Source organism: Toxotes jaculatrix, chromosome 17 (assembly GCF_017976425.1).
Source record: "Toxotes jaculatrix isolate fToxJac2 chromosome 17, fToxJac2.pri, whole genome shotgun sequence".
Taxonomy (NCBI): domain Eukaryota; kingdom Metazoa; phylum Chordata; class Actinopteri; family Toxotidae; genus Toxotes; species Toxotes jaculatrix.
In genome coordinates this window covers 3,101,803-3,113,973 of record NC_054410.1, presented here as the reverse complement: position 1 = coordinate 3,113,973, position 12,171 = coordinate 3,101,803, and the positions used below count along the sequence as shown (strand labels likewise).

At 42.1% G+C, this 12,171-nt stretch overlaps 1 protein-coding gene across 1 annotated transcript in view; it reads right to left on the bottom strand.

Annotated features, from left to right (window-relative positions):
• The window catches only part of atrn (attractin), a 110,993-nt gene that overhangs the window by 69,341 nt on the left and 29,481 nt on the right, over positions 1–12,171 (bottom strand). Inside the window, exons 12-18 of the mRNA XM_041060111.1 lie at positions 8,886–9,109; positions 7,643–7,764; positions 6,785–6,923; positions 6,288–6,469; positions 3,980–4,199; positions 3,434–3,619; positions 1,116–1,361 (exon numbers count right to left, since the gene is read on the bottom strand). Of these exons, the coding sequence (XP_040916045.1) occupies positions 1,116–1,361; positions 3,434–3,619; positions 3,980–4,199; positions 6,288–6,469; positions 6,785–6,923; positions 7,643–7,764; positions 8,886–9,109 (1,319 nt within the window). The remainder of the gene's footprint in view (positions 1–1,115; positions 1,362–3,433; positions 3,620–3,979; positions 4,200–6,287; positions 6,470–6,784; positions 6,924–7,642; positions 7,765–8,885; positions 9,110–12,171) is intronic.

The window sequence follows — 12,171 nt, the reverse complement described above, 5'->3', positions numbered from 1 at the left end:
GGTCACCATGGCCACTGCAGCTCATTGGGAAATACATAACTTAACTTAGAGAATGATGAACGAGTAAAATAATCCCTGTTAGCGGTCAAACATTTTTAGATATGATAGTTGTCAGAGGATGCTAGTTTCATTATGGGGACACTTAAATGACTTTATAGTTTAGTTGTCATGAGAAAATACTGCACAGCATGTGAGAACGGTTGTGTAATGTGTCCTCTGGCTGTGGCAGGACTGTGACTTATAAAATAACCCTGTCTCAAAGGATGGAAACTTATGTAGACTCTTCTACATTCAACAGGTGAGCAACACTTGTTACCCTGAATATATAAAACTGTGTAAAGTGCACATTGTCGGCTAAACTGGAAACACATTTCCTGGTTATACAACTGTGGACAAATGTAAAACGACTTCCAGGCTTCCATGTGCAAAACAGCTGAGCAAGAATAATAAAATATCTGCACCATGTACAAGGGCGTCATCATTATATATATTTAAAAAAAGAAATGAGGTCCCATACAGCTAGGCATGGTCTGCCAGTGGTAGGTGATTCAACGAAGTGCAGACATCTACTTTAATGATCACTGTGAGCGCAGACAAGACAGCGGCTGAAAGTCTGCTCTCTAATTCATCTGCACTGTTTGTGTTAACAAGACATATCTGTGACATGTGCAGACAGCTGTGAGCCAGTGTTAGCTCAGGGCACAGACAGGCTGAATAAAGCAGAATGTACACACCCTTTATCTGTGTGACAACTCCACAAAGCAGACATTTCATACATCATGCACTGCCTACACATGACGTTTAGCACAGAGGTACATGTTCACTGAGAAAAGATTTTAACAACTGATTTTGGATCATTCAAGTAAAACCCGTAATTAATAACTGGATAATCAATTTCTCCATCCAGCCCTGCTTCAGACCTTAGATTACATTTTACATACAAATATTTTCACCTTTGTACTTTCCATGATAAGCAAACTGATCTCAATGTATAAAATCTGTGGAATTCCCCTTTAAGCAAAAACACTTGTAAAAACATTTGTAGAATGAATTAAAGAAATCCATATTTTCAGAGAATACCCTGGTTGCAAAACAGGACTAAGAGCCTTCCCTACCTGGGCAATGGATGAAGGACCAGTTGTATTTGGCCTCACTGGGGCACATGCTGGCGTTGAGGGCCGGCTGGGGGCTGGCGGGCAGACCGGGCAGGGTGGACGGTGCCGGGACCGAAGTCTGGAAGGGTCCGCGGTACGAGCCCTCGATGCACTGACCTTTGCCCGTGTTACTGGGGTCGGTGCACCAACCGCAGCCCGGCTGGTCCAGACACTGGCCACATGTTCGGTACCCAGAGCAGTTCTCCGCTGCACCAAAACACACAACACAGCACCGGTCAAAAATTCCCATTTCATTATAATGAATTTGTTTTTGTGCACTGTACAGTTTAGAAACAGTCTCAGAGGGGGTTTGTTTTTCTGCACCTGTCAACATCTCAATGACTTCATTACCTTGTGCTGAAATTCCTTTTTAAACTTTTCTATCATAGAAATGTCTTAACAGCAAACATCTGAACATCTGATCCCCATTTTCTCCACGAAATTCTCCTTTAAGTTTTCCCCTCTCTCAGTGCACATGCAGCTGTCATTCCTTTTTCTGTCTCTGGGGCTCTGAGAAGGCCAAATCAGAAGTTTACTGTCTCTTTCAATTTGTATTTTCTGATAATCACGTTCCATATTCTCAGAGATTCTTCTACAGTGGAATTTTAGTCAGTGAGAGAGAGTAAACTTGTTATGTTGGATGTTAGAAAGGTTCAGCCGCTCCGAAAGTTTACATTAATAACTCCAACAATACAGTTACAAGGCTCAACATGAAGCTCATTCCTGAGACACTGGTTCCCTCCACCTGTTCTCCATAGAAATTTGCCTACATTTTAATTTCTAACTCTCAGCCCTCGAGGAGTTTCTCCGCCTATGGCTGAAAGCAACATTTTGTACTTAATTGACCTGCCAGGTTAAATAAATGAAACTGTTCTCTTCTGCACCATACAAAAGCCAAGTACCAGCCAGAGACTAAGTTATCAAGCTATTATTAATCCCATCTCATCTGCTGGAGGGGCCACAGTTTCATGTGCTCGGCTAAATGAAGATTAAAAACACAAATATTTGCTTTAAAGACACTCTTCTTTAAAATGTTGCCTTTTAGGTCATTTTTAAGATGAAGATCACTACATATGCTTGAGTGGTTGAGTACATTAAGTGCAAGTAAAGCATTACATGGGCAGACTTCAGATTTATGCTTTTATTTTCGTGCAGTTTTCCTCATTTCATAGATTGCAACTTGTGAATCCTGACTGAGACGGTGGTGGTTATACAAGTAAAATATCCCTGTACATGTTGTTGCAGCTTAATCAAAGGTTTAAATAGGAAGAAGCAACAATTTCATGTGTCAGACGGGAAATTTTTTTTGCTATGCCAGCAAAAGCAATTTGTTCAGAGCAAATAGGAGAGGAACTGGGAAACGGGCATAAGGAATGCACAGGGAGATTTGTGCACATTTCAAAGTAAACATTTCATGTATAATCATCGGGCTTCGACTCCAGAGATGCCGAGGAGAGGGCTTCAAAGCAAACATCGCAGAACGGTTCTTACAGGGGTACGACAAGATCAACAACGCGGAAGCCAAATGATGAGAAGACATTATAGATTACAAAAAAGAAGCCAGCAGCAGAGAAGAGGGCAAATGTTCCACTTTACTGGTCATTAATTTCCTCAAAATGACTATGTAATTAGGTATTAAAAGAAAAGATCCACTGCAAGTAAAAATTATTTTTTTATTCATATATTATTGGAAACTTTATTCTTCATTTAAAGAGATTTGCTTTGCTGTGAACAAATGTCACTTTTCTCAGTGTGCAGCTGACCTGCTGTGCACCAACTGAACATGGTCTCGATTTTCCCTGAATATCCTACCAAATTATTTTTCTTTCAAAGAAACTTGTTATTGAAATTACTATTATTCAGAAATTATGGCCCCATAAAATAAAGTGTGATCAAGAGGAATTTAAACTGTGAAAGACTAACAAGTTCTAAGGCTTGCAAACAGGGTTTTTAATTGGCAACGCTTGAAATCATCCCGTGTGGTTAATTTGTTATTTGCAGTGCTGTCTCATTTAAAAGTAGAAACATTACATATGTTTTTTCATCCCAAACGCCTTGTTCTTGATAACTTTGAACTCCTTATAGTGTTTTAAAAAAACCTCTTCTTTAAAAAATAGTAACGGCAGAAGAGTAATGTCCTGTTTAATTTCAGTCTACATACTGCACACTGTTATGAAAGAGACTGAATGAGTGTGTTTATAGTTAGAATCACAGTGATGTTAAGCCTATAAGCCGACGTGTAACAGAGAGGAAGAAAACGGGAGAAAAAGATATCTTACGTGGACAAGTGTTCATGGTGTACCACTCCATACACTGTCCGAAGGGGAAAGAAGCCACGTAGGCGTTGGAGTCGACGCACTGCTTCATGTTGCTGCACCACATGCACTCCGAGCTGCTGCTGGTGCACTCGCTGCAGGTGGTTCTCATGGCACATGGCGTCCGGCACTGCTTGGCGCTGTGGTTGGCTGAGGAGCATTTTCACAACAAGCTATGAGTAAACCCCTCTGGAGTTTGAATGCATAAATTCTAGCGCTGATGTGCCAGTGGGAGTCAAGTGTGCTCTGGCAGCGCTCTCCCTGCTGAACTCTACTGGACGACAATAAACACCTGCAGCTGTAAGTGTCGACCAACTCAGAGCAGGAATTTAACATTTCTTAATCTGACAAAATGACCATCTCATGATGTTTGTAGTTGAGAAACACAGGGAATGATTACAACACTGCTAATTTAGTAAGAAGTCTGATCCTATGTGATAAAAGTCTGGGCTTTAACAGCTATGTTCTGATAAATATGTACTGAAAACCAATAACGTATTGTGAACCCACCCGGTCGTTCACACAGGCTGCCGTTCACAGGACTGATGCAGGTTTGAGCTTTCAATCCGCTGGACGCCGGCTCGGCCAGGTAGCCACAGAACCCGGCGTCGCTCGGCTCTCCGGGCAGCCACTGCAGGGTGGTGTTGGTGAAGGGCGACATGTCCTCCCAGCACCAGTATGACACGTTGATCTTCCTAAGACCCACCCAGGGCGTCACTGAGGCCTTGTACTGTAAACAAACAGAAGACCAAAGTCAAAACAGGGATTTTCTTTTGAGATTTTTCTCTAAATCAGCCTCTCGACCATCAACATTAGCTGATGTTGGGAAATCTCTGTGCTTTAAAAGTTCACTAAACCAAGCTTGAGTGGCACAAGTTACATGGCAGTTATTATACAGCTTAAGACTAATGTGACATTTGTAGAAACACAGTTTAATAGCCATCTTTTTGGGGGGGCGGAGTCAGAAATCACAGCTTTTCCCTGGCTATAAGCAACGGCAAAAAAAAAAAAACCCAGAACATGTCAGAGCGATTTCTCATGTGTACCGACATAAATTCCACTGGACTGACTGAGCTGCTGTAAAAGCAGCTTCACTTCACTGGACGTGAGAGGCTCTGGTATCCATCCCATCTCTAATCAATGGCCACGCTGCTGCAGCAGTAGTAAACAAAGAGAGCTTCATCTCTCACAGACATGGTATGAAATTACTGTTCCATCGCGTTTGCTTGTATTTCTTCCACTGATTGATCCCGTCTGGAAATACACGGAGCTGCTAAACAGCACCAACGGTGTCGATATAACACAGCAGGAAGGCTGTGGAGCGGGTTTCAGAGTGTTGAACTGGACAGTTTGAATACCAATGTTATCCCAGAGCTGTTAAGCTTTAACTCTTCTCTGCCTTTAAGCACAACGATTACTGATCACAAGAAGTGAATTTAGACCAACAGTGGAGCACTACACAGTTTCATTAGTATGGATGGAAAATACTTCTAAATACCAGCCCCGCTCTGCAATTCACACTCTGATGTCCTTTGTCTGATCTAGCTTTCGACTTTACGCTTGTCGTTTGGTGGCTCGAGGACACTGTGTAGGATCATAAGGGTCTTGCTTTTTTTGGATGGGTGGCCTCAGTGAGGGACGGCAGCGTTTGCGGCTGCTGGGTGAGCTACACACAGAGGATGTCATCGCGTCTCATTTAAGTGCAGAGCGGGTCGTTAGAGCTGTGCTCTCACGGTGCTGTTGACACGTATGGGATTATCTAACACTCTTCAGTGAACTCAAGTGTGGACACATGAATGCACCAAACTATAATATTTTAGACACTAAAATATTTTAGACAGATTCAGGTGTGATTAGGTCAAAAAAAAAAAAAAACATTTTCCCTCAACAGCATGAAATCTGAGACACTTACCAACAGCGCTTATTAATTCAGGAAATGTGAGAGTGTGAATCATATTTTAGCACAGAGAATTTGCTCTTTCTTTGAGGCATTTCGGGACATTTAGTGGCAGCATTTTACGGCTGCTATTAACAATTACTGTCATTATTCATTGTTCTGTTGCTCATTTCCAAGGTTAATCCACTGATCGATAAATCATTTAGCGCATGTGACAGAAATGGTGACGATTGCTTGCACTGCATCTGATGAAATTAACAGCAGCTCGTAATGGTTAGTTGATTGTTGGGATAGATTTTCTGTGTATTTGATGTAATGGAGCGAGTAAGAGATGTCTGAGCTCTGAGGAAAGTATCTCCTAACGTAAGATTTGTTTCACGCTCACTGGTCCAAAAAATTACAGACAAAAAGAATCCGACCGGAGCTCACCTGCTGATAAAAAGCCAGCATTTCAAAAGAGAGACGCTACCACAAAGACATCCGAGTCCAAAAACTAAACAGATGCACAAGAGTAAATAACAAAGAACAAGGAACAAGAAATCAGATGGTTTCTTTGTGGATTTTCGTGGTGGTTGTTCCGGTTAGTGTGTCATTTCTTATCTGATTTTTTTTTTTTAGGTTTTCTTTGTCTCATCTGTTCACATGTGCCTCTGCTTCAACATGAAAACCTGAGCGTGCTCTTTCTGCACTGTATCCTCATTCATTTCACTAACATTCTATTCTACACTCTTTACTTGTGATCTTCAAGCTGTAATTATCTATTTTATCTCTACATCTGTTGTATTTTAACTCTTATCTCACACTTTGTTGATTTATCTCACTCACTGCTGATGTGATGACCCAGTTATCAGGGGGGAGTATAAAAGTTTCATCTAATCTGATTAAGTCAGACCCAGGACCAAATCCTGTCCTCTGTCTTACCACCACGCTCATAATCTGCAGCTCCTTCAGGACAAAGTCCACCTTCTTCTGCGTTGTGAGCGAGGCCAGGACAGCGTTGTGGCTCCTGCAGGCCAGCTTGGCGTTGTCATACGAGTCCTTTGCCGTGATGAACTTCAGACAGGAGTTGCCCACCAGGTGCCAGCTTTCACCACACACATTTTCTGGAATGGACAGAAAAGATAAGGAGCTCGTACTAAAGATTTAGTATTATGTCCAATAGATTGATTGGACAATAAGCTCTTGTGTTGCACTTTTGTAATAAATACAAGAATCTGTGTCTTTGCTTTAAGGGAACATTTAATTTTAGGATTATCTGGATCTTATTTTCAGTTTTTTATTAGTTCTGAATAATTCTTTGGTCACCGGGCTAATTAAAGAGAAATTAGCCACACATAAGTTTGAAATATAACTTGTGCATTATGCTTATTGTTGAAATGAAATGGCTTTTATTTCCATTTAAAAACATCCACAGTTACCTGGCAGAGAGATGCACTCCTGGTTGCGAGGTTCCCACTGACAGTTCTGGTCCACGGCGCAGCTCTTGCAGCTGGTTTTCTTGTTGCACACGTATGAGGGGTTGTCCTTGGGGCAAACATCATACTCCCCTATGGCGCCCTGAGAGGAGAAAGCAGAAAATAACAGGCGTCAACTCTCAGGACGGAAAATACCAAATTATTACATTACATGCTCCATAAATGACACTGGTTTATGCAAAATTAAATAACACTTCATTATGAACGGAACCCAATAGAATTTCATTAAGAGGACGCAGGTTATTTTTGATGTTTAAGCATTTGGGACATGAGAGAAATGTTTTTTTCTCTTCATGAAGCCACAGATAGAACAGAAAACCAGGTTATCACAAGTATTAGATAATCAAATTACTGCAGTCAGAGAAATGGACTCGTGTTTGTCCAATATTTTAGAGACAAGTGGAGGTCAGAGCACTGGAGAAGACACATGAACTGTCTGTGTGTGTCTGAGCGGTGATTTAGTCACAGATTAATAAATCAAATTCAGAACTGGAAGCTACAACGTGCTTCATCACTTCTTTATGCAATCCTTATTCAGGTCTGACAGGTCCTAATTTATAAGGTGAAGTATGTCTTTGTTTGTGACAACATTTTATTTTTTATCTTATTCAAAATAGAAAAAACCTTCTAGAGTTAGTGAAGCTGCACTGGAACAAGCCTTACACATGATGTCTGAGCTTCCATTATTCAGATGTGCTTCAAAGACCCTTTGACAGTTCAAGATTTTAGGGAGACTACTGACATTAGCAGGGTTAGCTGGTTTATCAGTTAGCAGTGTCGGGGGTTGGTCAGTTTTCTCACCGTGGGAGAGGTACAGTTGCTTCCCAGTGAAACACACTGGCTCGTACACCACTGGCAGCCGTTGGTGTTGGCAGTGCAGCTGTAGCAGTCCGTGTACTGGTCACACCTCTCGTTGTCGGCGTCTGCAAAGTTTGGAAGAACGTGGTTTATAATTACTTCCACAATTTTCTAACAGTGCAGACAGAAATGATAATTTGCTCAACCAGACTGTGCAGCGTCCACTGGTGAGTCCACTTTTGTTTTTTTGTTGTTGCTGTTTTTAACGAATGATAGAAGGTGGCGATTAACGAACAGGGGGGTGGCTGTTCAGTTTACTGCTGATGCCATTTTCCATTCCAAATACAACCACATAAGAGACTTATTCTACCCTCTTTTCTTTTAAATAAATAATTTAATAATGATATATTAATATCCGCGTTCTTTTCAGTAGCTTTTGATCTATTATCAGGGCGATGTGGAACGATCTTAAGACGTCTCACTAATGAATGTTAATCTACTGTTTCAACTATTCCAATTTCTTATTGAGATCTGACCTACAGCACTAAAATAAAAGCGCAGGGAATTGATTTAGTTCCTGTTTGTTTCTTACACAACAGTTTAAGTGATTCTGATGCTGCCAGATCAGTCAACATCTTCCTGGACATGAGGTTTTTGCTTTGGGGAAACTGGGGCAGGGTGACTGCCAGACGGCAGCAGAGCAGAGGGCCTCCCTGGTATTAAATGTGCCTGAAAGATATTCCAGGGCGCGGTTTCCATCTGCCAACATTCCTGTAGACGCCAGCACTGGAACATGAGACCGGCCGTGTTGCTGAAACTGAGGATTTTTTGTGACAAACGGCAAACGGAAGAGAATTCTCTGTCCCCTGATGATTACCTCCTCCCGTCCTATTACACACACGCGTACACACAAACCTGTACTGCTGATTAGTAAACTACTTAACTGATTAATAAACTCCGTGTTTCATCACACATACAGAAATGACAGCATCTGGACAGCAGCTTCTGAAGAAACATCGAGGCCACGTTTCCTACATTTTAAAACGTCTCACACTCTGGTGACACAAGACTCCATCGGCAGTCCGTGGCAAACAAGCTGTTTCTGTGACTCTATGCATCTCATCGGACGTCAGCGCTGTGAATGCAGATGAGCTCTGCAGACGCTCAGGAAAAGCCGCAAGAATATAAAATCATCTTGGATAAGTTTCACATGGCAGACATGTACAAATGCAGGATTTCAACCTACATGATCTTGTATTGCAGGAGGCTGGTAGCTGCTGCTGTTCAGGACCGGCAGTGCTGCTCTCCCAGGGCAGACAGGTCCCCTGGGTGCTGTTCCAGACACAGTGGATCCCTGACCAGGCCTGGTTGCAGGACGCCTGGCTGGAGAAGGCTGAGCAGCTGGGCGAGGTGTACATGAGGACGTCACTGAGCAGCAGGCTGTTGAAGCCACCGAACACGTACATCACACTGTCAGACAAAGGAGGAGAGAAGATGTTAGGGGACTAATAGTAAGAGAAACCAATTTCTAACTCACAAGTTTCTCTAGTTTCGATCTTTTGAGAGCAAAAGACGCTTAGTTCGAGCGATGTGCCTCTTCTCTGGGCTTCAACCTGTCTTACAAGTCTGCTAAATCCCCAACAAGAACTCTCTTTCTGTGTGGATGGACCTGACAGACCACCCTGCTGTGAGAGTGTATACGTGTGTGTGTGTGTGTGTGTTAGGTCCAGGGCATATAACACTGGCCTCTGTTCAGCTGCTGGGATTACTTTGTCAGTGTGAGTCGGTGTGATTGTGTGTGTGCTGGTGGTGGCCGTGGCAGCCGGGCAGGGTGGACGGGTAATTTGCACCAGACTGATCAAAAGTCCCCCCGGATCACAGAGGGCACACTTCAAACTGCTCGGTCTGGACTTCCTGCTGAGCGCACGGATCAGGAGGAGGAGAATGTGGGAGTCTCGCAGAGGATCACATCAGTTAGCCACTTCTTTCCGTCTCATTTGAAAGACGTGAGTCATTGCGGAGAAGGAGACGATGACCAAGACAGTGACAGGATGTGTTAAAAAGGTCAGTTCGTCTAAATTACATTAGAAACACATTAACATAGTGTCTATGTTATGAGATATCTGCCTCTTAGTACAATGGGGGTGAATGGGATTTCATTTGCAATGCTCTCAACATTGAAAAATCACTTTAATAAATTCAAGAGCGACGTCTCTTTCCAGAAAGGACGTCCTCGTTACTCTGGGTAAACATGATGGCACCAGACTTCACAGGGACCATTTCTGCAGCACAAACTAGTTCTGATGAAAACTGTTGACAGCGAAGTCCGAGCAAAGTCATGAAATACAAATAACTTTGCAAGAGCATTAACACGAGGAATGAGTGAGTAACGGGACATATAAATGGATGACTGGACAGACTGTTTCTCCATAAGGTTTTACAGTTGTTACATCATGTGTTCTGAAAAGGGGTAAATATGAATTAATAATAGATTAATAGTAATAGTATAGCGGACCCAGACCATGGAGTGCTTTAAAAGTAAAGAGCAAAACCTTAAAATCAATTCTAAAATCCACTGGAAGCCAAAGTAAAGAGGCTAAAATAGGGATTATGCTGCTTATTTGTCTGACTAATACAGGAATGAGTAAGCGAATGTCTCCTCCAAATTTTCTTGGAACACCAGTGGTTCCGCTCAAACTCAAACCTGACCTTCAGGTCTATGCCCTCCTCACACCACTGCCTTAATCTCTACAGAAGCTTCTCTGTCTCCAGACTCTCTTAAGTACAACAAGTTTCCTCAGTCTACATTTTCTATTTTCTTCTCCTTATAATGTATTTTCTCATTTTGTTCTAAAGCTTTACTGTAAAGTGCTTTTTAATGTTTTCTTTTCGGAGCAGTAATGTTAAAATAAAGCTTAATATCAGTGCTCCAAATTCTGCTTGGAACTCGGTGATTGCATTGGATCTGGATTTGATCAATGGATGAATGAATGAACGCATGAACAAACCCTTAATTGCTTCTGAGGAACAGGAGTCATCAGTGAGGATTGACTCAAACACGGCTGGTGATTCATGTAAATATTTGATGCGTTCTCTACAACAGGACGCATAATTTAATATAGATCGCTGTGTCGTGCTCTGCTGGCAGAGCGGATAACACTTACCGATGAGTCACCCCTTCTGGTCACAGCAACATCCCCATCACAGTCTATTCATACGCAGGCTAATAATGAAATGGGACGTCTGAACGCACAGGAAAGGATTCTTTTCCGAGGTAACAGGGTTTTGTTTTTTTCAGCTGGCCTTGCTGTTGGCTTTTTTCTCCCTCTGCCACAGGAGCTCAGAGCAAGTTCAGCTTAAATAAGATTTTTGTATTTGTCAACTCAGCATGTGGATTTTTTTTTTTTTTGTTTTGTTATAAAATGTAATTGCGAGTCAATGCTTTTATTATTAGATAATAAGAGCTATAGGAGGAGCTATTTTACATGTCACATTTCAGATTCACATTTTCACCTGTGCCAAACATTTAAGTTACAATTACACCCCCCCCCCGTCTGAAGTTTTTCAGTCAGTACGAAGAAAAACACTGTTCTCAACATTTTGGCTCCTCACACGTTTCAATTCAACTTCAGACACGGATGATGAGCTTTACTTATTCGAGAGCAATCATTTTCAATCATTATTCCCACCAAACAGGGGATGTCTCGGTTTAGCTGAATCTATTTTCCTTATAGCCCCTGCTGAGCGTGTGTAGTTCGCAAATTGTTCCTACAACCGTGTTCCGAGAGCACAGCGAAATGATCATGAATAAAAGAACCAGGGAAGGAACCATGGAAACTGTGCTTTCCCATCTGAAAAGCTGAAAAGTCCCATAATGTCAAACTTGGTGCAATACATATGAGAAAAGAAAAATCGCATCCCGGCTCATATTTAGATCAAATGCAGATACATACCGGACATGTTTTTTTCATGGTATATTCCATTTCGACATGCTTTTAAATACCATGAGTGCATAATTAAACGTGTGTGGGCCACAGTGGAAATAAAACCAGTCACCCTGATTTTCATGCCCCCAAGAAACAAGGTTAGCGAGAGAAATCAGGTCAGCAAATCAAAGAACATGTTTACACACACAGCAGAGTCCTGTCGGATTTCTCCCCGACCCCTCGCCTAACACAAGCAGTACATTTCCAATACATTAGTGATATACAGAGAAGAAGAAGAAAATTTTAAAGGAAAAAAAAATAGCCTAAAGCGTTTGGCTGCCATGAGCCTCCAGAGGAGCTTCAGCGCTACTTAGCATAGGTTTTACAACTGTGTGTGGAACTGTGAGAGGGACAGTATACCATTCTTAAAAGATATTCCCTTATTCGACGTTTTGATGGCGGTGGCTGAGAGCGCTGTCTAACACATCACTCCAAAATTTCCCATATCCCACATCCAGTTTCCATCCATGTTCAGTTCAGTTCCAATCAGGTGACTGTGAAGGCCACGCGTACAACTCACATGATTTTCACACTCACCACAATATT